We start from the raw sequence: 25,319 nt of genomic DNA, 5'->3' as shown, positions 1-25,319 counted from the left end.
AGAGTCACGTGCCAGGCCCGGCTGCTCTGGGCGTGGGTGCTGAGTGCGGCGCGCAAGTCCGCACCGGCGCAGTCGCAGGGTCAGCAGAGCGGGTTTGGAGCAGGCCTAGTGAGCCCCCGCGCCTGTGCGTTGGTCGCGTGTGGGGAGGGCTATAGGTGTGGGGTTCGATACCAAGGCGACACTGGCAGCTCCTGGGTACTCCCTGCCATTTCCTTTTTCTTATCCCCGTCTTCTCAGTGTGATTTTTTTTGGTGAGTTAATTGAGGAAAAATAAAGGGAGATTATAGTCACTAGTCCGTTCCCATCGCATGCTTTATCCCCCTTGTACCTTCCCCTTTCCGCTTCCTCGTTGTCATCTCAGCTCATTTCTCTTCTGCTTCTGGCCTAGGCTGGCCTGAGCTCCCCGTGCGCCCACGTTCCGCCATCCACCTGTCGCGACCTGGCTTCTCCCATAGCTCCTGCACCTTAACAGTTCCTGCTTTCCGTCGGGTTTCACTCTTGATCCGCCCCCTTCTCTTTAGGTCTTTCTCCACATTTGTGTGGGCTTTGTTTTTTAAAAACCAGTAACCTAAACCAGAAGAAGCCTTTTAAATGGGCCCTTTAGTTTTTGCTCACGTGTGTGTCTTTGAAAATTTATCTTTAGGAGAGGCAGTTTTATTCCGTTCTCAAACCATTTGGTCTTACATAAACGTGTTTATACAAATATGACTCCCGAGAGAAACTTCAAAAGCTTCGACTTCCGAATTTCTAAAAAACATTTTGGCAGTGTAATTCAGGAAGGAAGGTAGATGGTTCTGCGCTGACCTTACAAGTGTCATTTCCAAAGACAATAATGATGTTCGAAGATGGGACAGAACCCCAGTTTTGGTCGTCTCACTGCCAGTCTACTCAGTGCGGGGGGGGGGGGGGGGGGGGGCGTTAAAAGCATGTGGTGTCTTAATTAACTTTTTAAGTTCCTACTTAAAAGGCTTTGTTGATCGTGTGGGTTCTTACCATTTGGGAATCGGTGAATTTCATTAGATAAGTGTTAATGTATTTTTTTTTTAGCCAGTTGATGTTAATTTTTATCCCAGGCATTTAACAAATATTTTATTTAAGGTCGGTGACACCTTGGGAATGATTCCCCTGTTCTCCACATCAGATTTTTTATTTTTCAAAACATGTATATATGTCACTTTCACCTTTTTGTTTCCCCTTTGAGTATTTTTTTGTTTGGGGTTTTTTGGTCAGTGTATATAGAAATTCTTCTGTAGATAAGAATTTCTGCAAATATGTAGAAAAGAATTTCTTCCTACATACTGAGATTTGAACTAAGGACTCAGAATGGTAATACTATTAGCTAAATGGATAGTCATTGTCAAAAACTTAGAAATTTTCTAATTAGAAGGAACACTTAAAGACTGTTTATGTTAATCAGTTCATTTAGGAGCCAGTAGGGGCAAAGAAAAACGTTTCTTCAGTTAATAAGTGCTGACTGGCTTTCGTTTTAACTTCCTGGTGTTTCTGAATACAGTATTTTCGCTGATGTTATGTTTATTGTGGTTTTAAAATTACTGAACTCAATTTTATCTCACTATAAGATACTTAGTTTATCGTTATTATGGAACTTGTTAAATCATTTGGAAAATAACTTTTTACTTAGATACTTGGTCTGTAATTCTGTTTATTTTTTGAAAGCATGTTAACAAAGTATTTCTAATTACTATAACTCCCTCAAAGTGGCAATACCATTCAAGGTATGTCCAGTAAGCCTATGGTTCATAGGTAAGCCTATGTCCAGTATGTCCACAGGATCCATAAGAGATCATATAATTACTTTGTAAAGGGCTAGTTAATAAATATTTAAGTTTTTGCAGGCCAGGTGGTTTCTGTTGCAACTACTGAATGGTACCATTGTAGCTCATCAGCAGCCAAAGACAGTACTGAACAAATGAACAAATGAAAGCGAAGTTATGTTCCCTGAAACTTAGTTTAAATTTACAAATGAACAGTGGGCTAGATTTGGCCTGTGGGTTGTAGTTCATGCAGACCCCTGATATAAGTGGTTGTACGTCCGAAGTAGGGTTGACTTTGTTGGTTTTTTTTTCTAAAGATTATTTTAATCTAGTTAGATGAATAAAATGGGTGTAGTTGTGAATACAAATGAGACAACTGGGAGGAAAATAAACCCTTTATAAAGACAGATATACTTTAAAATATTTTTCTAAGTTATAAATTGGAAAAGTACTTTAAAAGTATTGAATTAAATATTCAAGAGCATTAAGGGGATAACTAACAGCACAAAGAAACAACAGGAAATGCTTAGCTTTGATACTAAGGTAAAGGCAACAGTGAGTGGTGAACTTGTAAAAATATGCTTTTGATTGTAAGATCCCTATGATTACAACATGGCTTTGGAGTGTGTGGTCCTTTCACACTCTCCACCTCACAATTTCTATGCAAAGAGGAGCTTGTTTAGAGGATTTTTGCTGAGTAGTGAGAAGCAGCAGAGCTTTACCTGCCCCTGCCCCGCATTAGTTTATGTCATTAGTATAGTCTCATTTATTCTTAATTACTTCTTGGAAAACAATGCTGTAAAAATGCAGTAATTTTTAAAAACCTCAGTATCTTTCCTCACAGTGGACTAGGTTTAGTCATTCTTCTGAGAAATTTAAATAGAAATTGCATTAATATAGGATGACAAACATAATCACAGCATAAATACCTCCAAAAGTTCATTGAACTATAGGTATTTCTCATCATGAAATAGTTTTTGAAGTGTTGTGTCTTATTTTAAATGGGTGAAAAATACTAAATCATTTTGACTAAGTAGGATTTTGACAATTTCCCAGAGGAATTGAAAACTAATTTTATAATGGAATCAAAAAATTCTTGTGGACCATTTTGAAACTAAAAATTGGTAACAGGTTGAGTATGATTTTGGTTGATTATCATTCATCTAATGGTAAACTTAGGGAAACATCACTGTAAATAAATTGCTGAAAGTTAGCCTGTATTTCTGATTTAAAATTTAACTTCATTAGCATTCTTAAGAAATAATTTAAAAGCAGTTTGAAAAGTGAGTACTGTACTTTTCCCCCTTGAATTCTTAATTGTTTTGATCAGTTTATCACAGTAAAATTGTTAAATTTTGCGCCTTAATGTCACATAGTACTTGAATTAACATGTACATGTAGACATTCCTTTTTTGTCTTTTAAAGTTATTTCTGTGATCCTGACATATCACTGCCTTTTCATTTACCTACCTAAATGGTGTCTCTTTTTATGTCTAAAACATATTCATTAGAATTTGAGTAAAAGCCCCACTACAAGTGATCGGTAGTAAAACCTATCCAAAATTATTAATTTATAATGAAGTTGTGTAGGTCTTCTGTCCTCTGAGCAGTTAATAACTAAAATATTTTTGTATAGAACTTGGTTGGCTCTCCAAAAAGTATTTGAGAACATTAATGATAAAAACTGAGTACTTTATGGGCAGAAGATTTGGTCTATAAGTACTGTTTTTGTTTACTGACTCCTACATGATTGACTTTCATTTAATTTGATATAATTTTGTCCTTTGGCTAAGGAAAAATTGCCTATTTGTGACCTTTATACTGAAAAACATACTAACATATAAATAAATGAAAAATGTCTAATAACATAGGTTTGAATCACAAATAAAAATGATATTCAGTTGTTCCTCACTTTCACAGCTTCCATATTTGTGAATTCTGGCTAAAATTTATTTATAACCCCCGTTAAATCATTAAAATTTTAAGTATCGTGAGAAATTTTATATTTTTAATTATTTGATTATATTGTCTTTTATATTGCTTGATGACAAATTTTTTCATTACTGTTTAGTAAAATTCTTCTTTACAATAAGACACATGTTGAAAAAAGCAGTATCTTAATCTTTTAATAACAAACTTGGTGAAACAATTCATTATTTTTCTGCACTTTAAATATTTCAGATGGACATTTTAATAATATACTAGTCTATGTGTACAATTTTATGGTATGGTATGCAGTTATGATTAACTTGAAATTTTTTCCATTGTAGACTTCACTTTTGCAAAGATTGACTTTGCCTCAGCTTCAGCAAACTCATCGTCTAAGATTGGTGGGTGTGTATCATATGTTTACAAGTCACTGGGAGTTAAGCATAACACATACAAGCTGGAAAGCCAAATAAGGAAATGTATTTTTTCTCAGTTGTAGTTTAACTTGTAAGTTAAATTCAGTGTTAGCTTAAAATGGTTTAAATAGTTAATTACAGAACATAGTTGAAATAGAATTGATAATTGTAATAGTAAATGATTGAACATATTTAAATATACCATCTAACATTTAGTATAGCTTAGTTGCATTTTGGTTCTACCACAGAACATTTGAAAAGCTCCACTGTGTGGCAGTAAAGTTACTGTAGTCAATTTAAATAAATTTGGCAGAAGTTATTAACTTGCATCTACATGTAACTAAAACTTTGACTTGTCTGATATACATTTGTGTTATATACATGTGACTAAAATTTTGACCTATCTGGCATACATTTGTGTTAAAATAGTGAGTATATTTCCAAAAATAGGGATTTGGCCCATGTGAGGAATTGCAGCTCTGCTTTGGATGCCAGAACAATTTTTTCCTTTTATCATTGGTAACATTCTTGAGGGGTTTTTTTTTGCTATCACTTTGAAGTCTGGAATATTAATTAAGTCTCTCCACTGATGATGATTATAGTACAGAGACCTAAGTGATGGTTCCATGCACATAAAGTTATATGTATGTAGCCTTTGACCTTGCTGCTGCTGATCACTTTTCCTTAACTATTTGCATGTTATACCTTTCATTTTAGCTTTTTGTTAAGGTCTTCAGTATGAAAAAAATATAAGAATGATTCTTAACAGTATGCATAAAAAAGTCACATAAGAAAAAATGTCATACCTTAGCCCTATACTTTGGAAAGTTATTTAAGCATTTTATAAGCAATTTTTCTTCTGGTTTCCTATTGTGAAGACTATATCTAAGAAATTTATGAGTAACATGATAGACTACCAACATGTTCATGTAACTAGAGAGAAATTAAATATAAAGTGTATTAATCAGCATTTGTGAACTGCAAGTAAATAGCATTCCAACTCCAAGTAATCATATGGGTTATAAACCATAAAACAATTTTCATTATAGTAAAAGCAATGCTAATTTGATGTGGCATATATTTTTAAAAAGTATCTTATACAGCATTTTTTGAATAAAGCTCCTTTTGCTTAATAGTTACAAATTATTAAAGTTTTGATTATTCAATGGCTTGAAATTTGAAACGACTTTTAAAAATATAATATACATCATATGAGAATTTGGGTTCAAATACTTTTTAAATGTCTCGTAAATATAGAAGATTTTAAAATAGTTTATGTACTGTGGGCATGGTTATGTTATATTCACTACTGTCAGGATTTTAAGTCCTGAAATTAGTAACCAAATGTTTTTTGTTTGTTTTTATGTTTTGAAAAAGGCTAAAGCCAGTTTTTAGGTTGGCTTGGGCAGAAAAGTGAAAAGAGAATGCTCCACTTTAACCGATGTCAGCATCTGAAACAAATAACTGAGAAATGTTTTTCTGTTATACATGTTAACATGGATAAACATCCACAGCTATTTCTTTCAAGAACCTTTGTGCTTGCGGAATTAAGGAAGTCATGGCACTCAACCCATTCTCTTGTTGGAGACAAAAATATTATCCTGATGGGACCGCCTGGAGCTGGGAAAACAACAGTAGGCAGAATAATAGGTCAGAAACTAGGTTGTTGTGTCATAGATATGGATGATGATATCCTTGAAAAAACCTGGAATATGAGTGTGTCTGAAAAATTACAGGATGTTGGTAATGAACAATTTTTAGAAGAGGAAGGAAAAGCCGTGTTAAACTTCTCTGCATCTGGAAGTGTAATTTCCCTTACTGGGTCCAATCCAATGCATGATGCTAGCATGTGGCATTTGAAGAAAAATGGAATCATTGTATACTTGGATGTACCTCTAACAGATATAGTTAGCCGTCTAAAATTAATGAAAATAGATAGGATTGTAGGTCAGAATTCTGGGACATCTATGATAGAGTTACTTAAATTAAGAAGACAGTATTACAAGAAATGGTACGATACCCGTGTTTTTTGTGAAAGTGGAGCTTCCCCAGAGAAGGTAGCTGACAAAGTGCTTAATGCAGTTAAAAGATATCAAGATGTGGACTCAGAAACATTCATTTCAACAAGACACATTTGGCCTAAAGACTGTGAACAAAAGATTTCAACAAAATTCTTTAGCGAAGTTGTGATTGAGGGGTTAGCTTCTGATGGTGGACTCTTTGTTCCTGAGAAGGAATTTCCAAAATTAAACTCTGGGGAATGGAAAAGCCTAGTAGGAGCAACCTATGTAGAAAGAGCACAAATACTATTAGAAAAGTGTATACATCCTGCTGACATACCTGCTGCCAGATTGGGAGAAATGATTGAAAAGGCTTATGGGGAAAACTTTACCTGCTCAAAAATTGCCCCTATCAGGCACCTTTCTGGCAACCAGTTCATCTTGGAGTTGTTTTATGGACCAACAGGATCATTTAAAGATTTATCTTTACAACTTATGCCTCATCTTTTTGCATACTGTATCCCACCAAGTTGTAATTATATGATACTTGTAGCAACTTCAGGAGACACAGGGAGTGCTGTCTTAAATGGTTTTAGTCATCTTAATGATAATGACAAACAAAGAATAGCCGTGGCCACATTTTTTCCTGAGAACGGAGTAAGTGATTTTCAAAAAGCACAAATAATTGGTAGTCAGAAAGAAAATGGATGGGCAGTGGGTGTCAAGTCAGATTTTGATTTTTGCCAGACAGCTATAAAGAGAATTTTTAAAGATTCCAATTTTACTGGCTTTCTTACTGTGGAATATGGAACAATCTTAAGTTCAGCTAATTCCATAAACTGGGGACGACTGCTTCCCCAAGTAGTTTATCATGCTTCTGCATATCTTGATCTTGTTAGCCAAGGATTTATTTCTTTTGGAAGCCCAGTGGATGTCTGTATTCCCACAGGAAATTTTGGTAACATTTTAGCTGCAGTGTATGCCAAAATGATGGGGATTCCTATTCGGAAATTTATTTGTGCCTCTAATCAGAACCACGTTTTGACTGATTTTATAAAAACAGGACATTATGATCTAAGGGGAAGAAAATTAGCACAAACCTTTTCACCAGCAATAGATATTCTCAAATCTTCAAACCTGGAACGACACTTACACTTGATGGCTAGTAAAGATGGACAATTAATGACAAAATTATTTAATCAATTAGAAGAGCAGCATCACTTCCAGATAGAAAAGATTCTAGTTGAGAAACTTCAACAGGATTTTGTAGCTGATTGGTGCTCTGAGGGGGAATGCCTAGCAGCTATCCACTCCACCTACAATACTTCGGGGTATATTTTGGACCCACACACTGCTGTTGCAAAAGTGGTTGCAGACAGAATGCAAGACAAGACTTGTCCAGTGATAATCTCATCTACAGCCCATTACTCAAAGTTTGCACCTGCTATCATGCAAGCTTTAAAGATTCAAGACATCAACCAAACTTCATCAAGTCAGCTTTATTTATTGAGTTCATACAATGCTTTACCTCCACCACATGAGACTATACTAGAGAGAACAAAACAGCAAGAGAAGATGGAGTACCAGGTCTGTGCAGCTGATGTGAACGTCCTGAAGAGTCATGTGGAAAAACTAATACAAAAACAGTTCACATAAAAGTTTTCTGAGTAAAATATTTTTTTCTGGTAATAAGCATGCAGTAATAAATCACAAAAGTTGATTTGGAGTACAATAGCATTTTTAATTTAAATATTTCTGTCTTTATTGTTATCTTCTGGAAGTTCAATAGCCTAATCTCTACAACTGAACTTTGTACCTGCACATGCTCCTTGGATCATTAATCTGGAAGTGACAAAAGGGAAGCATCGTGCATGGACCCTTGTGCTGTTGTGCTGTGTTTGGATATATCGGTTTCCACTTCCTTACCCCCACTTTTAGGTGGACTAAAATGTCTGATATTCAATTTAGCAATTGAAATATTTAAGCACAGTTGCTAACTACTATATCTGTAATCATTACTAGTTCTCTGTTGATGAGAAAGATAATTTACCACTCAAATGGCTAACTTGTCTGTATGAAGTAGTAAGCTCATCTATTAAAGTTGAGTCAGTGTTTTTAACTTTATTTAGAATTCATTTGGGTTCAAATAATTGTGTGTATGTTACACCATCCAAATTAGATAAGTACTCTGTCCTTCACTCCCATTTGGATGTTTATAGTTACAGTATGTAGTTTGAAGATCAGGATTCAGAAATAAAATGACCTATTTCAAGAGAAAAAAATTTTCAAAATTCAGTGTGTGTAAATACTTTTAATTGAAGTATATTTACAGGTAGCCGTTTCCCTGTATATTAATTGTCTCTCTTTACAATGAAGAGTGTCTTTTTGACAACTAAAACCATACACAACTGATGCATATATTTAATTCTTTCTTTGTCGTAACAATACATTTTAACAAGACATTTGTGAATTTACTGAATTTTTTTTTCTGAATTAAAGATTGTCACTGAGCCCTGGCCAGGTAGCTCAGTTGGTTAGAGTGTTGTCCAGATACGCCAAGGTTGAGGTTTGATCCCTGCTCAGTGCACATACAGGTATCAACCAATGAATGCATAAATAAGTGGGTCAACAAATCAGTTCCCTCTCTCTCTCAATAAAAAAAAGAAGATTGTCATTGAAAGGACCTGTTAGTGTAATGGACTACTCTCAACCACGAGATGGCATTCCTAACATGATTTGTCATTGCTGATAATATTTTACTTCATTTTCCGGGAGAACTACCTCCATGAAAAAATTAAAAGTTACTTAGAAAATCAGTAGTTTAATGAACACAAATACTTTGTTTAAAATTTAAAAATGCAAACCAATTATGTATTAACCTTGGCTCTTTGTCTTAACTTCTAGAAAATAAGTTCTAAAACCAAAAATTGAAAACCAGGAGCACTTGTAAGAAAATAATAGAGATTTTGAAGTTCACTCTTATTTTATCATTTGCTTTTAAGGATATTTGTTTCAGAAGATGACATTTAGAAAATACATCTAAATGTTCAATGTGTATATGAGAATACACTTTCTGAAAGAGGGAGGGACAGTTTCACAAAAGAAAGTTTCTGCCCTCAAGTACTGTAGTTATGGAGACAACACATAAAAATCAAGTCATGTACAACACAGCTACTGCAAGACAGTCCATAAGTGAAACAGTGATAAAGTCAAGTGTAATATTTTAGGAAAATATTACTATGGAATAGTCAGAAAGGTTTCTGTTTCAGAGGAAAGAATGTGAGGTGAGTCTTGAAGCATGGGAAAACTTTCTGAGAGGAAGAGGAAATATGTTCTAGACAGAGACAAGGGAAATAGGTAAGGTAAAATGTCTGAGAAAGCACCTGCATTTATGTGTGGTCAGTTTGTTCTCTTAACACACTTCCACTTTTTCTCAAAACTAGCTCTGGTCCTTCCCTCTCAGCTAATGATAGTGCCTCATTCAAGAGGAGGAACAAGCCATCAGATAATGACATACCTTGGTTTCCCATCACCAAATATAGTAAGTCTGCTGCACCTGTTTCTATCCTTTCCTATTGTACTTAGAAATTAGGTCAAATTCCTCTTCCTTTCAGAGGCAGACCTCTTCAGGAGTGCCTTGGACTCCGTCCTTCAAAGTACTCAAGTAACTTATTTTATCAGTTGTCTCCTTTCCTGTTTCTTCAACTTCTCTCTAATGGAACCTTTTTTTCTACGCCACTCGGATGCTGTCTTCCTATCTGAAAAAGCATAAGAGCAAAACAACATCTAACTGTCCACATATATTCTCCATATAATCTTCAAAAAGAGTTGTCTGCATACAGGTCTCTACTTTTTCCTCGTTATCTCCAGATTATATACAAAGTGTATGTTTAAGGATGAATAACAAATACACATGTGGTCATGACCTCTCTTTTAAGAATAGAACATTATATATACTTTGATACCCACTGTGGCCCCTCTTCTATTACATTCTCTCTTCTCCCCTAGAGGTACCACTATCCTAGATTTTCTATTTATTATTGCTTTGTTTGTATTTATAGTTTTGCACTGCTTAGTTTGCCTCTTTTTGAATTTTATGTAAATGGAATCATTGTATGTATGCTTCCATCACCTTCTTTTGATGAAAAAACTTTAAAATCCATTCATGCAAATGAGTGAAGCCACAGTTCATTAATTTTTATTGCTATGTAATATTTTATAATGTGAGTAGGTCAACCTATCAATTTACCAGTTAATGGATATTTCAGATTGTCTAATTTTTATCTGTTCTTGTATTCAATATATATATTTTATAAAATTTGTGTTGAAGCCTAATGAATATGGGCTTGCAAACATTTGTGATTCTAATGATATGTCAAAATAGATTGTATATCTTGGCATTAAGATAAAAATTTATGGTTTATGAAATGAAAATTATCAATTTGCAGGATATTGTTATAATTTCTGGCTCTAACTATCTTTGACATTACTTTATAATGTGAATTTGTAAGATTTTTGAAGAAATTAGTTTTAATTACATATTAGTAGAAATTGTAAAATATGTTTCCATCAAAATAGAGTTTTGAAGGTAGTAACTTGCTTTGTGTGAGTTTTTGTTAGATTTTAATAGCAATTCACTTTTAAAAATAATGATTTATGGAAAATACTATTTTAACCCATTAAATCATTTATAAACATTTTATAATTCACACTACTTAATGTTTGTAAAAAAAAAAGCTATGAACCTCAACCCATAGAAACATAAATAACAGTTTTTGTCCCAAATCAAGGAACATGAATTAAATCTATGAAATAGTTATTTGTGTGGGCCCCATCTGTGTACTGCACAATCACAAAAATCATTAGTTTTATCTCTGAATCTTTGAAAACAAATAGCCTCCTTCACAATCAAAGTTAGAATAAGCCCTGATTCAAAAAAAAACAAAGCCAAGGAAGTTGCCCCCTTCCTGGGAAAGGAACCTGTCAAAGACAAGAAATCATGCCCTAGCCAGGTAGCTCGGTTGAGCATTGTTTTCACATGCCAAGGCTGTGGGTTGATCCCTGATCCGGGCATCTACAAGAATCAACAACCAATGAATGCATAAATAAGTGGAATAACAAGTCAGTGTTTCCCCCTCTCCCTCTCCATTCTTTTCTTCCTCTAAAATGAAAAAGAAAAAAAAGAAGTCAAGCTTCATACATTGACAGTATTTTGACTTGAAGCCTTCCACACAAAATTTGAGTTTGTTTCCTAGAGAATGGTGCATTGGTCATTTTAGCTATTTTTCTTTTCAAAGTTTCTGGTTTCTTGAGACTGTTTCTTCATCTAACTGGCAATTTCAATTGTCTTGAGATGTCACTGCACTGAAATGACTGCAGATGCAACACTTTTTCACTTATCATCATAGACTTCATTGAGATTTTTAGTGGTCTACAAAATACAGAGTTGATAATGGCTGATTAAATTTCATTCATAAATATTAAGGGAATTTATATATAATTTTAAATTAATTCAAAATGAATTGTTTTAAATAAATTCTCATATTTGGGAAATGAGCCCTAAAATTAGTCAATTTAATATCATCTAATAAATTTAATGGCATTTTTGTGTTTTTTTAAATAAACAATTGCTTTATTACTGTTACTATGAATTTAGCTGCTCTAATATCTCATATTAGTGGAATTGTACAGTATGTCTTTTTATGACTGGCTTATTTCACTGGCACAATGTCCTCAAGTTTCCGTTCATGTCGTACTGCATTTTGTTGATCTCTTCACCCCTTGATAGTCATTTTGGTTGTCTCTACATTTTAGCTATTGTAGATAATGTTGCTACAAACTTGGATGTACAAATATCTCCTCAAGACCCTGCTTTCAATTCTTCTGAATATATACCCAAAGGTGGAGATATAGGATCATATAATTTTTAAAATTTTGAGGAACTGCTATACTGTTTTTCATACTGGCATTCCAGTAACACCTCTGTATGGGCTGTGTGTGCTAGTTTGTTATAGTTGAAACTTGATTGCTTGTTTCTATGTATTAGATAGAGTTGCTGCATCTCCTGGACTTGGTATAGTGGTCTTGTGCAGTAAGTGTCCCGTAGGGTCCAATGGCTCAACCTCCTTGGTTACCTGAATGGTTGCTCCAGTAACACCTCTGTGTGGGCTGTGTGCACTAGTTTGTTATAGTTGAGCCTTGACTGCAGTTGGTATCACTGGAAGGGATTGACCCCCCAGGCCTACCGGCTGTGACTACAGCAATGGAGCTGTTATGTAGAAGCCAATCTCTAGACCAGGACTTGCTTTAGTTGGGTATTAGTGTTCATCAAGTCTGCCTCTTGAGTGTATCACTTGTGGAGATAATAAGAGTTGTAATCTGGTGTGGTCTGTAGCTGTCCACTGGGTGAACTGGCTCTTGGGCCTCCTGGGAGGTGCAAGGTCAGCCACTGCCTGTGCTCTGCCTGGGACCATTGGTAGAAGCTATAGAGTGATCTGAAGACATTTGCTACTTGTGCTGGACTTGGAGGTCTCAGGAGAGGCCAAGGTGAGAACGAAGGCCAGCTGCATCTAGTGCCAGGCCTGGTGCCATTAACGAAAGGTATGGGGCATGCCAAGGCCAGATGCTGCCTGTTTGCAATTTGTTAGCCTTTGAGAGATTTTAGGGAAGTCTGCAGCAGAATACAAGATAAACAATTTGTATGGAAAAGCCACTGGAAATGGCTTGGGTAGGCCTGCAAGTTGGGTGGGGTGAACATTGTAAGCCAGGTTGATGAATACTCAGATATGGCACCTGCTTGCCAGCTCTATGCGGGGAGGATCTCAGAAAAGAAACAATGGCCTCTGCCAGCACTTCTGTCTAGCAGAAAACTGTCCCCCCAGCTCTTGCCCTGATGCCAGATAAATCAGCTCCTTCCCATATGATGTTCCTGATGTCTTCCAGGCTGCTACCCCAGCACTGGAGTTCAGAGGGAGTGAATCCAAGTAAGTCTGTGTGGGCCCTTTAAGAACTGCCTGGCACTCTAACAGCCTTTGTCTCATTCAGCTACACTCCCTCCTGGTTTTTATAGTCAGAAGTTATGGGACTTCTCTTCCTGGCTCTGGAACCCTGTGCTGGGGGACCTGGTTTGGACCCCTCACTCCTAAGGTAGTGCCTTTGTAGCTGAGATATCTCTCTTGATTTTTAACAGCCACATGTGGGTTTGAAACCATTGCATTCTGTATCTCCACCTCTTCTCCCAGTCTTGACATGGTTTCTCCTTAAAATCCCTAGTTGTAGGACTTCTAGTCAGCTAGATTTCATGCAGTTCTGAATGATGATTGTTCTGTAGATGAGTTGTAAATTTGATGTGGATGTGGGAGGATTTGAGTACCATATTTACCTATGCTTCTGTCTTGACTGGAAGTCCTATTGATACATTTCTTAAGTGTTTGGTGATCCTCCTCTCTCATCCATGTTTAATTCTCAAGTACTAAGAAGCTGATTAGAAAATATTTCCTTGATGAAATTTGTCAGTTATTGGATGTCACACTAAGATGACCTGACTGAGTCATTGTAATGGATATTCTTAAACTCTGGCTACAGGGCCTTTTCTTTTGGCCTGGTTAGATTTCCTGAAAAGGAATCCTACAGGGAAGTATAAATGGGGTATAAAGAGAGAGGCTATGGGTTTTTGTTTTTGTTTTTCAAAATTCGGATTTTTCATTATGGAGCCTCTCCCTATTTTCCATGTCATATTTCTGTCATCACCTGTATTGGTATGCCAGCATGTGACATCTCTCCCTAGAATAAATCAATAGTCTTAATCAGCAACCATTCTGCTACATGGTATGGGGGAACAGTTTGTAAGACCAAATTGATTTTTATACACATTTTCAATGAATTATCTTGTTTTTAGCTACATATTTCTCCCCTAAAACCTACCCCCAGTTTCAGAGATAAATGGTGTCTTCAACTCTTTTAACTATTTGGGGGTCCTTATGTGCTAATCAGCCAGTTTTGAGAATCCTAGAAATAAATATTTAGTGTTCCCTAATCTATTAAAGTAGTAAGTAGTCACTCACTTGCTTTCTGCCTTCCAAACTATGCTGCTGCTGGTGGTCTTTTAGCCTGCTCTTTTGTCAGTTTTTGACTTTTTTTTAGTGGTGCCAAGAAGCAGCCCACTGATGTGACCTGGGTCTTGTTTCTGGTGCTATCCTCTAGTTAATTCTCTGGCTTTTCTGGAGATTCTTTGGTCTCTTTTTTCTCTTAATAGATATATTTTAAGCTTAATTTTATTTAGATTGACTTCTATTATTTTCAATTAACAACCCTGTCTAATACAATACTAAATGATAATTATAGGTAGAATTTGTAATATTGACATCAAGTGTTATAGAGTAGTTACTATTTCTAAATTGTTCCATGAAATCTAATATTTTAGCAAGGAAAAAAATGTGATCAAATAGTTTTAGGAAATATCACATTCTATGTCTCCTTTTTATAGGTTTACAATATATATTAGCATATTAATACTGCTTTAAGGAAATTCGTTCAACTTTGTTTAATCATATCTTCCCTAACTTGTTTGTTAATTAAAATAAAACTTAAAATATTGTGCTGGTTACACTTCAAAAATGTTGGAATGGGTAAATATAGACTGGGGAATGTGGAGAGGTTTATTGGGTCCAAAAATAGTGCCTCTACATAATTTTTTTTCTAATAGTCAAGAAATAATTAAGGCCAACCTATTTGAGAGTCAAATAAAAACTAGAAAATAATGAGTGTACAACACAAAATTTGTACATATGCAGCTACAGTAAACTTAGAAATGTAAGGCCTAAAATACATTTAATATGTGCATATATGTGTATATATGTCTGTATCTATCTATACTCATAGATACATACATATGAAAATAAATGAAAAATTAAAGAAGCTAGAAAAAGAACTAATAGCCCCCACCAAATTTTTAAAAATTGGGAAAATATCAACAAACATTCATGACTGAATTATATACCTTCATCAATCATAACCATAGATTGGCTGTGCATGTAAGAGGCAAAAATTAATGTATTCTATGAAAGTGGATTGGTCCTAAAAAATTTCAGGAAAGAGTATTATAATTTTATTATTTATAATTTTGTTATATGTTATTTAATCAGCAAAAGTCATAATAAACCTATGGATACACATACTTTTTTTTCAGAGAGCCATTTGCTACTACTGCATGGAATATGTGAGGTCTGTCCAGAAAAAAATCAGCCATAGTTAACATAAGGAGAACGGTTTGCATGACATTGATGTAACCTGGCAGCCAAGAAGAGTGGACTGGAATGTGCATGGGTGAACAATGATGACTTCACTGTACTAGTTGGTGGAGGCAGTAGATGCCATTGAATGAACATGAGTACTGTGTGGCTGTCACATTAAAAATGACTGAGTAGAGCAATGAAACTGCATCAAATTTTGTGTTAAGCTTGAATATTCCTCCACAGAAATTATTCAGATGATTGAGAAGGCCACAGCTATGGGCAACTGGTGATTGGCAGCTTCATCATGACAAAATGTCTGCTCATGCATCATGTCTAGTGTAGACATTTTTGGCAAAACATCAAGTCACCCGACTCAGCCCCATGGTAGCCCAGATTTGGCACCCTGTGACTTCTTGCTTTTTCCAAAACTAAAATCACCTTTGAAAGGGAAGAGATTTCAGACCATTGATGAGATTCAGGAAAATATGACGGGATAGATTATGGTGACTGGGAGAATTATGTGAGGTCCTAAGGTGCCTACTTTGAAGGAACTGAGGCGTCATTTCCTGTGTACAATGTTTCTTGTATCTTCTTCAATAAATGTATCTATTTTTCATATTGCAGGACTGGATACCTTCTGGGCAGACCTCATATAGCAACACTTGGTATTACCTTTCTAAAATTTGAAAAGTTTTGAATTCCAAAACCCATTTACCTCATGGGTCGAGGGGCATGATTCAATATCACAGTTTAACGTAATTTAAGATTATTTATATTTGTTTTGAATTTTACAAGGATCAAGACAAGTTGCAGAAGTTTTCAGAGAATAATTTTACTTGCCCTTGATATTTTATCTTTTTTCTGAGCTTTCTCTCCAATCTGGTCGATTTTTAAATATAATTGGTTGATGTAATATTTAAACAACTGCCAAATCACCCTGGGTCATTCTCAAAAAGTACATCATTTCTTGTAAATACTACATCTGTGTAGGGCTCTTCTCTATTAAAGCAATGAATGTAATTCTAAAAGATCCTAATAGCATTTTTTCATAGTGTTTTGTATATTTTCCAGAAAAATAGTCATCAGGTCAAAGGCCCCCCTGTTCCCCTTCGGTGTTGAAGCCTACCATGAAGAAATACAGAACATCTTTCTCTTGAGAAAAGTTGAGAATAACAATATTTTACTGGCAGCAGAAAGAAGGAAAATATTAGTTTAAATCAGGTCAAGACCATAAAATACTGGCCAAAAGTAGTACCAAAATGAAATGAAATTTTAGAGAGAAAATCAAAGCTAAAATATTCTTTGAAATATGTAGGCCATTCTTGTCAAAGAGGAAAATATATGTATAAGAGCTTTATAATTTTGAAAATAACATTTATATTATTTTATTTTCCCAAGACCTCAGAAGGGGTAATAGTGCCTTTACTAGAGTGAGAAGTCCAGATATTAAATTTTGTTCATGTACACATAGTTGATCAGATTTAGAGATCCTATCTCTTGCTAATCACACTTATAAACTAGTTCATATATTTTTCCAGTGTTTATAGATTTGGTCTTTTCTATCTAGGACTCTTTACCCAGCCCTTAATAAAAATATCTAACAAATGAGCAATCAGTTTTCTCCATAAACATGAACTCAAACCAAAGAGAGAAGGATAGTTTTAAAGGATATTTCACTCACAATTATCTGCACTTATTCCACCATAAAGACCGCCTCTCTAGCGAACAGTATATTCTTATCTCTTTGATTTGAGTCATCCTCTTGGCAATGCTACATATACACTGGTAAATTTTGAACTTTGAGTGTCAGTTCATTATACTTCAAGGTCACACACTTTGGTCGAATGCATCCCTTTTTCAGATTTGTTACAAAAGAAAAAGATCATCGTCTCAGTCCTTGGGAAGTTTATGGAAAATTTACACAAGTAATTTGACTTATTACAAGATCGTCTGATAAATAATTGGGACCATACAGAAACATAGTGCACCTTTGAGAAAGATAATTAGATACTTGATTCCCCTTCAAATTGATGTTCTTTAGTATTTGTTCCATTGTTGGCGGTGTGAGGGGAGAGACGAGTTTTACAAAGACTACTTCACCTTAAGCACAGTGCAGGGAAGAACCGAGAAGGACCTTTATTGGCAAAAGATACCCTCTCTGTGATGCCCTAAGCAGCTCAGCTGTTACTCTAAACTTGTGTACCCTAACTAGCAAAACAGAAACACAAAAGCTAACCAAACTCACCCTCTTTGGAAGGCAGTTTAAAAATCATTTATTGCTCTTCAAGCATGTTCTTGGCTCTTCTTAACTGATTCCCAGAAGCTTGTCAAAATAATCCTGCTAACCATGTGTAGTATTTGATAAACACATTTTTTTTCTCTGCAATGTTCCTAATAAGGTATATCTTCTTAAACATTGGTATCCTGGACAATTGCCTGCCTGGCTCTTCCCTAAACTACTTCAGACCATGATTATGTTGCAGAGCTGAAACAAACAGATGGGAGCCAAGAAGAGAGACATAGAAATCAGGCTGAGGGATTAAAGAAGGCATTCTGGAGGAGATGATTGCATGTGAACCAAAGTTTAAAAGTCAAGTGACAATCACATAGGTAAGTTGGTTAGCAGAGGGAACAACATGGCATAGAGCATGGTATGTATTATTTGTTTTGCCTGGAAAGAAGTGTGTATGTTTGGGGCCATCAAGATGAAGCTAGGAAATCAGGTAGGATCCCTGAGTTTAAACTTCTCTGACATTTATGAGCTATGAGGTGTCACTGATAGATTTTAAGTAGAATATCATAATCAACATTTTATTTTAGAAAGATCATCATGGCAACTGGGTGGAAGTAAAAATATTAGACTCATGGACCCGAGACCTTCTAGGAGGCCACAACATGGACTGAAGGAATGGAGCCAGAAGAGTGGGCAGTTAACAAGAAATATTTAGAAAGTTGCTGTATAGGATTTGATGACAGATTAGATAAGAAGGGTGGGGAGAGGGATTCTGGTTTAGAAGCCTGATGGATGGTTTTCCCATTCACAGTGATCATGAATATAGAAGGACGCACAGATTTGGTGATGAGTAAAATGGGGAGGAGATGGTGATTGTTTTGTATGCCTACCTCTTCAAACATTTAATTTGCACTTTAATTTGCCATCACATTTTAAAATAAAAAGTCTCCAAACCTTCTTCAAAAAAGAGAAAGTGGCCCTGGCTGGCGTAGCTCAGTGGATTGAGTGCAGGCTGCGAATCAAAGTGTTGCAGGTTTGGTTCCCAGTCAGGGTACATGCCTGGGTTGCAGGCCATGACCCCCAGCAACCACACATTGATGTTTCTCTCTCTTTCTCCCTCCTTTCCCTCTCTAAAACATAAATAAATAAATTTTAAAAAATAAAAATAAAAAAAGAGAAAGTGAAATGATTCAATTACTAGTGAAAGCATCTGGGGATTTGGAAAACTTTTTACCTCTAAACAAATTCATTTCTATTTCTTTCCTAATTTCCTGTCTTGCTCTTCTTTCCTCCTACCTTTCTTTATCATGTCCTCCAAAAATATTTATTTTAGTTGTTGTTCAAGTACAGTTTTCTGCCTTTTACCCCCATTCTAGCCCACCAAAAATAATGTCTTCAATCCTGCCCATCTCTTTGTAGCATTATCAAGTAGTAATCAGGGTTTACTTCATTTCATTGGTCTCTGAGAAAACAATTTTCTTATTCATTTTAGCTTTAGTGTTTATATACTGTTTAAAAATCTTCTATAGGTAAGTGACTAAAATCCTGACTTTCTTAGAAACATTATAATTTAAAAAACTTGATTATAAATATCCTTATAAGTTCAAATCCTTTGATACCTGCATATGTATCAGGATTTAATTGTCTAAAGGATAAATTCTTAATTGATTTCTTGGTATACTTCAATGTGACAACTGGCAATAATATAGATCCCACAGTAAATTATTGAATTTTAAGCTTGTTGGGCAGCCTTCTTTATGTAATAGAACATTTTAACTTACAGTCACTTTCTAAGGTATAGAATATATGTTATTTGTTATTTTTATTTTTCAATGTGATTTATATTTATTTTTAATCATTTTTATTTTCTATTATAATTGACATACAATATTATATTAGTTGCAGGTGTAAAACCCAGTGATTAGACTTATATAACTAACTAAGTGATCATCTCAATAAATCTCATACCCATCTGACACCATACGTAATTGTTATACTATTATTGACTATATTTCCTATGCTGTACTTTACATCCCTGTGACTATTCTGTAACAACCAATTTGTAGTTCTTAATACCTTCAGTTTTTTTACCAATCCTCCCAACTCCTCCCATCTGACAAGTATCAAAATGTTCTCTGTATCTGAGTCTATTTCTGTTCTGCCTTTTCATTTATTTTGTTATTTAGATTCAATTCTTGATAGATAAATATTTATTGCTATTTTATTGTCCATATTTTTTATCTTGTTTTTTCTTCTTCTTGTTCTTAAAGAAGACCCCTCAACATTTCACGTAATACTAGTCTGGTGGTGATGAATTTCTTTAGCTTTTCATTTATGAGAAGCTTTTTATACAGGGTGGGTAAAAAATAGGTTTATAGTTGTTCATATGGAAAATAATATAATAAATAATAAATAATAATACAAGAATAAACGCTGTTTTGCATATTCACAACTGTAAACCTAATTTTGCCTCATCCTGTATGTGCTTCAACTCTAAATGATAGTTTTGCTGGGTAGAATAATCTTGGTTGTAGGTCCTTGCTTTATATCACTTTGAATATTTCTTGCCACTGCCTTCTGGCCCACAAAGTTTTTGTTGAGAAATCAGCAGATAGTCTTTTGGGATCTCTTGGAGATAACTAACTGCTTTTAAGATTCTCTCTTTGTCTTAAACTTTTACATTTTAATTATGATTTGTCTCAGTGTGGACCTCTTTGGGTTCATCTTGTTTTGGGTCCTGGGCTTGTATGTCTATTTTCTTCACCTGGTTAGGGAAGCTTTCTGTTATTATTTCTTCAACTAGGTTTTTGATATCTTGCTCTCTTTCTTCTCCTTCCAGGATTTCCATGATGCACTTATTGGTATGCTTGAAGTTGTCCTAGAAGCTCCTTATACTCTCCTCATTTATTAGTATATTTTTTCTTTTTGCTGTTCTGATTGGGTGTTTTCTGCTTCCTTATCTTCCAAGTTGCTGATTTGATCCTGTGTTTTATCTATTCCACTGTTGATTCCCAGTAGTGTAGTCTTCATTTCAGTTCACATATTCTTCATTTCCAACTGGTTCTTTTTTATGTTTTCTATCTCCAGTTTTATGTTTTCTATCTCATTGCTAAAATCATTGAGGATCCTTATACAGCATTTTGAACTCTGCATCTGATATATTGCTTGTCTCCATGTTGTTTAGTTATTTTCTGGTGTTTTGTTCTGTTTTTCCATTTGGTACATGTTTCTTTGTCTCCACATCTTGGCTGCCGCCCCATATTAGGTTCTGTGTATTCCTGTTATGCATAGTTCTGGAGAAGGAGATAAAAATATCTCCCAAAGCCAGGAGTCCTGCTAAGACACTCATGAAAGTCTCCTTCTGGGTATCTGCTCTGCGGCCCCGATGGCGATAGTCAGAGTCCCTATCCTGACAGCACCATTTTAAAGTAGGTTCTAAATCCTGGACTATGTGCCAATTGTATTGCCCAATTACACCTTAAGATTTCATAGGACTGTCCAGCAGACAGATTCCCCGGGTGACCCCAGATCTAACTCCTCCCGTGGAAATGAACACCAGTCAGTCAATATCCAGAACGAAGTGTCATAATTTGTACCCAGGCCAATTTTACCATATGATTCTCCACTTTTATCTGCTGAGCCTAGTGACGTCAAGGACAGAGCAGCTGTTAGAAGTATGTGAGTCATGAGCCAGCCCAGACTGCCAAGTTAGGGAGCAAATATTTAGGGGTCTCTGAGGGATTAGAAAAAATGTCCCATTCTAGCAAAGTATGTTTGCAGCTCGGCATTGCAATGGGGGAAGAATTTGTGTGGCAGTGTCTTTCAATTTTTTAAAAATGTCTTTTTAAGAGCATCAGCATCCATGCTTGTATCCAGCCTTTCTACATTCTGTGTTTACTGGGAGCCCAGCACACACCAGGCCCTCTGCATACCACGCTCATTTTTAGGGACTTTTAAGCAGATATTAATTTGTTATTTTCTGCTCAATGCTGAATGAGAGTGAAACACTATATATCTCAGTTTGCCTCTACTTAAAATACTTCATCCAGAAAGTTGATCTAAATTTCTAAATTGAAATATATGTATCTATTTCACATTATATATATGTATGTGTGTGTATATATTTATGTATATTTGTTGTTTGTTTTTTCCCAGCCTCTGTCAGTGCTGTGGGCCTGAGAAGCATCAGTAACTAGCAAATATAACCTGTTGTTATGGGCTGAGTTGTGTCCTCCAAAAACTGATATGTGGAAGCCTAACCCCTTGTGCCTCAGAATGTGACCTTGTTTGGAAACACTCATTGCTGGTGTAATTAGTTAAGATTATGTCATACTTGTGTAGGGTGGGTTAGGGTAGCTCATAATCCAATATGACTGGGGTCCATGTAAGAAAGTGGCGGTATGAAGACAAGGGCAGCAATGGCAGGGACTGGGCTGTAAGCTAGGGTACCCAAGGATTGGGGCCAACCACCAGAATCTAGGAAGAGATGAGGAGAGATCTTCCCCCTACAGGTTTCAGAGGAAACATGGCCCTGGTGACACCCTTATTTTAAACTTCTAGCTTCCAGAATTGCAAGAGAATAAATTTTTGTTGTTGGAAGCCACACAGTTAGTGACACTTTGTAACGGCTGGCTGAGGACACAAAGACCCCTGTGTGGGGACATGGTCCATTGATGACATATAGAGTATCTGGAATCAGGGTGCCCATGTCCAAGTGTCTCCAGACTGACCACACCACAGCTCTCTACCAATGTGCAAATGTCTTGGCCTCTCTGCACCTATTTGTCCTCTTTTGTGGCTGGCACTGGTGGTAACAGAATTAGGTATCTCCCAGTAGTGTTTTGAGCATGCACATGTTTTGCAATAATAGCCCTTGGCATAGAGTCCAACACATAGTGGCCAGTGGAATAATCTCTGTCTCCAGCCCCAGCCCTCTTTGACATTTTGATCATCCCCTGTTGTCCTTTCCCCCTGCATTACAAACATTGTCAGCAGTGGTGGCTACAGCAACCCTGCATTTTATGGGCAAGAACATATCAAAGTTTAATTCAAGAGCAAGGTAGTATTTTTTTTCTCCTTTAGTACAGAAAGCCATCCAAATTCTTTGCTTATCACTGTTTAGTGTAAGTCCAGCCACTCAGTAACTGTGCTATTAGATAAGGCATGGGGTTGTGAAGCAACTGCTCCTGGGTAAGACTCAGCTGGGATTCAGTCTTAGCAAAGAATAAATCACCTGCTTTGTATATCTGAGTGATTTTTTTTAAATTTGTGAAAGTGGAGTTTTATTTTCTTTCCAAGTTTCCTACAAGAAATAACTGATGTTAGGATACAAGAGGTACTTAACCTGGGCCCAACCTACAGCAGGCACTCCTAGTGTTTTCTATTTGATGCATTAAAGAATAATACTTCATACTTTCAACACTTTTAAGCTTACCAATTCATATTGCACTGGCTCACTTAGTCCCATGATGAGAGTGAGGTGAAGTCTATCCAACTGACAGCGAGAAGAGGAGGTTTGGAGAGAAGAATGACAGGACTTGCTTCCCAGGGCCCAAACTGGTGGGGCCAGGATGCTAGCCTCAGTGTGCAGAGGCCAAGTTCAGGGCTCCTCCTGCTGTGGCGCTCTTCTCTTTCAGGGAAGCATTCCATGTTTCTTGTTCTTTTTTATCTTTCAAGGGGTTCTGGAGAAGCTACATTAATTTGCTTGGTAATTGTATCCATTAATAGAAAACAGGCTGTCTGTCTTTAAAATAAGCTGCCCTTGGAGTGTTTATATGCTGTGGGTGAGTGTGTGTCTGAGTATGTACAGGAGCCTATACATGAGTGTGTGTGTCATTTTAAAGTCAGGGGGTGATATTAAATGCTGATTATAATTAGTGGAGCTGACCTGTATGGGTGCATAACTTATCAAATTTAAACTCCATGATTCAGTAAAGATAAAATATATAATGTTAAAAATTGTAAAAATTATTTATAAAGATTGCTGTTTGCTAAGATGGAGAAGAGATTTTGCAGTAAATTAGGGTTTACATGTCAGTTAGGAATGACCCAGTGTGTTTTATTTTTTTCTTAAGCATTGATTTAAAAGACGCATGTCAGAGTTACCTATCTCACAGCAAACTGTAGTTTGCCTCCCAGATACCAGTGTTTCTTTTTTGAATACATTTACGTTACTCAGATTGTTCTGTGTTTTGTTCTTTGTTTCTCCCATAAACCGACACGACTCTAAGGGTTCTGTTTCTAGCGCATACTGACTGCAGGATCCTTTATTAGCAGTCATTCCCACGGGCCATACAGTATAGATTATGCTTAATGTAACTCCTTTATTGCTTAAGCATTTACATGACTATTAGCATTTTAAAGTCAGGTTTTAAAATGCACAAGTTATAAATGCAGAAGAAAGAACAACGTACCAAATTTCACCAAACAAAGACCCTGAAATTTTCCTAAGACTGTATGTAGATTTCAATTCTGCCTTTCCTGTAAGTTGATCCAAACTTCTGGAAGAAAATGACTAACATTGTTTGTGTCTTTTTATGTATTTATTACTTAATATAATAGAGCTTATTTTCATTAACAATTAAAAAAGATAAGTGCATGCATTAGTAATATAATTCATCAAAAAGAGATACAGGTTATTTGAGAACTAAAAACTGTACTTAGGAGAAGAGGTGAGGATATTATGATATAGAAACAACATGCACTAATAACTAAATATTCACTTGAGAATTTTTCACAAAGTTATACTTCTCAGGTGCAATTTGCAGAGAATGTCACAGAATGTTAGGTGGAACCTAATAGGCAAATCTTTTATCCCGAGGTTGAATCTAATTTACCATGTTGCTAACATCTGCTGAAATAACTTCAGAGAAAGAAATCCCACCAAGGCAATACATACCATTTTTGAACAGTCACGTTAGTGCTTCTATATATTGAGCTGAATCCTGTCTGTAATTTCCAAACTTAATTTACTTCTCTTCCACATGACTGCCATTTGCCTATTAGATGGTAATTCTCAAGGACCCCTTCCAGACATCTCTTCATGGAGCCACAAGTCCCTCCTTAGTTCCTACATTTGTTCATTCATTTATTAAATATTTATTAAGTGTCCATTATATGCTAGGCACTGGGGACATTGAGGAAAAAGCATGGTTTCTGCCCTCAAGGAGCTAATTTAAGTGGAGATAAACACATAAAAAGAAATTTAGTACCGAGTATGTACTTCCGTACTATTGGTCAGACTTTGTGAGAGCCTAGAGCAGGGAAATGTTATTCTAGTCTGGGAGTATTGTAGCACAGTGACCAAAGAAACTCCTTGAAAAAGGAGACACTTGGGATGAGTTTTGATTATCAAGTTGGAGTTAGCGAGGTGACTAATAATAAAAACAACGATTACATGTTCCATGTGTCAGGGACTGAGCTAAATCTCTTACAGATATAATCTTATTAATTCCTCATTATAGTGGAGAGTGATGTTTCGTCATGTTATAGATGAGAAAATGGAGGCTCAGAACTGCCTGAAACGAGTTCACACAGTGAGTAGCAGAGCCCTAGCTAGGAGAGTTTTCAGCCACGAAAACAGTGTATAAGGTCGTAGGAAGGGAAATAGCCAGACCTGTTGGAGTCACGCTGGTGGAACTGTGTACCTGGCCGCAAAACCAGATGAGCAGAAGTGGCAGTAGCTGATGTACACAAGTGACCACAGCCAAGTGATGCAGAGTTGCTAAATTAAG

General features: G+C 35.9%; 1 protein-coding gene across 5 annotated transcripts; it reads left to right on the top strand.

Moving 5' to 3' along the window:
• Positions 1-41: 41 nt before the first annotated feature.
• On the top strand, positions 42-8,907 carry THNSL1 (threonine synthase like 1). 5 transcript variants are annotated; one of them, XM_036023134.1, is made up of 3 exons: positions 42-251; positions 4,046-4,105; positions 5,498-8,907. In XM_036023134.1, exon 3 carries the CDS (start codon positions 5,545-5,547, stop codon positions 7,774-7,776), a length of 2,232 nt encoding a protein of 743 aa, XP_035879027.1. In that variant the 5' UTR covers positions 42-251; positions 4,046-4,105; positions 5,498-5,544; the 3' UTR covers positions 7,777-8,907. The 5 variants fall into 5 exon arrangements, with proteins under 5 accessions (XP_035879027.1, XP_035879024.1, XP_035879019.1 ...); XM_036023131.1 differs by having other exon boundaries at positions 4,046-4,211; XM_036023142.1 differs by having other exon boundaries at positions 43-195.
• Positions 8,908-25,319: the final 16,412 nt, after the last annotated feature.

The sequence above is a fragment of the Phyllostomus discolor genome, chromosome 1 (assembly GCF_004126475.2).
Source record: "Phyllostomus discolor isolate MPI-MPIP mPhyDis1 chromosome 1, mPhyDis1.pri.v3, whole genome shotgun sequence".
Classification (NCBI taxonomy): Eukaryota; Metazoa; Chordata; class Mammalia; order Chiroptera; family Phyllostomidae; genus Phyllostomus; species Phyllostomus discolor.
Note: the sequence above shows the minus strand (reverse complement) of the source record. Positions and strands in the feature narration are given on the sequence as shown.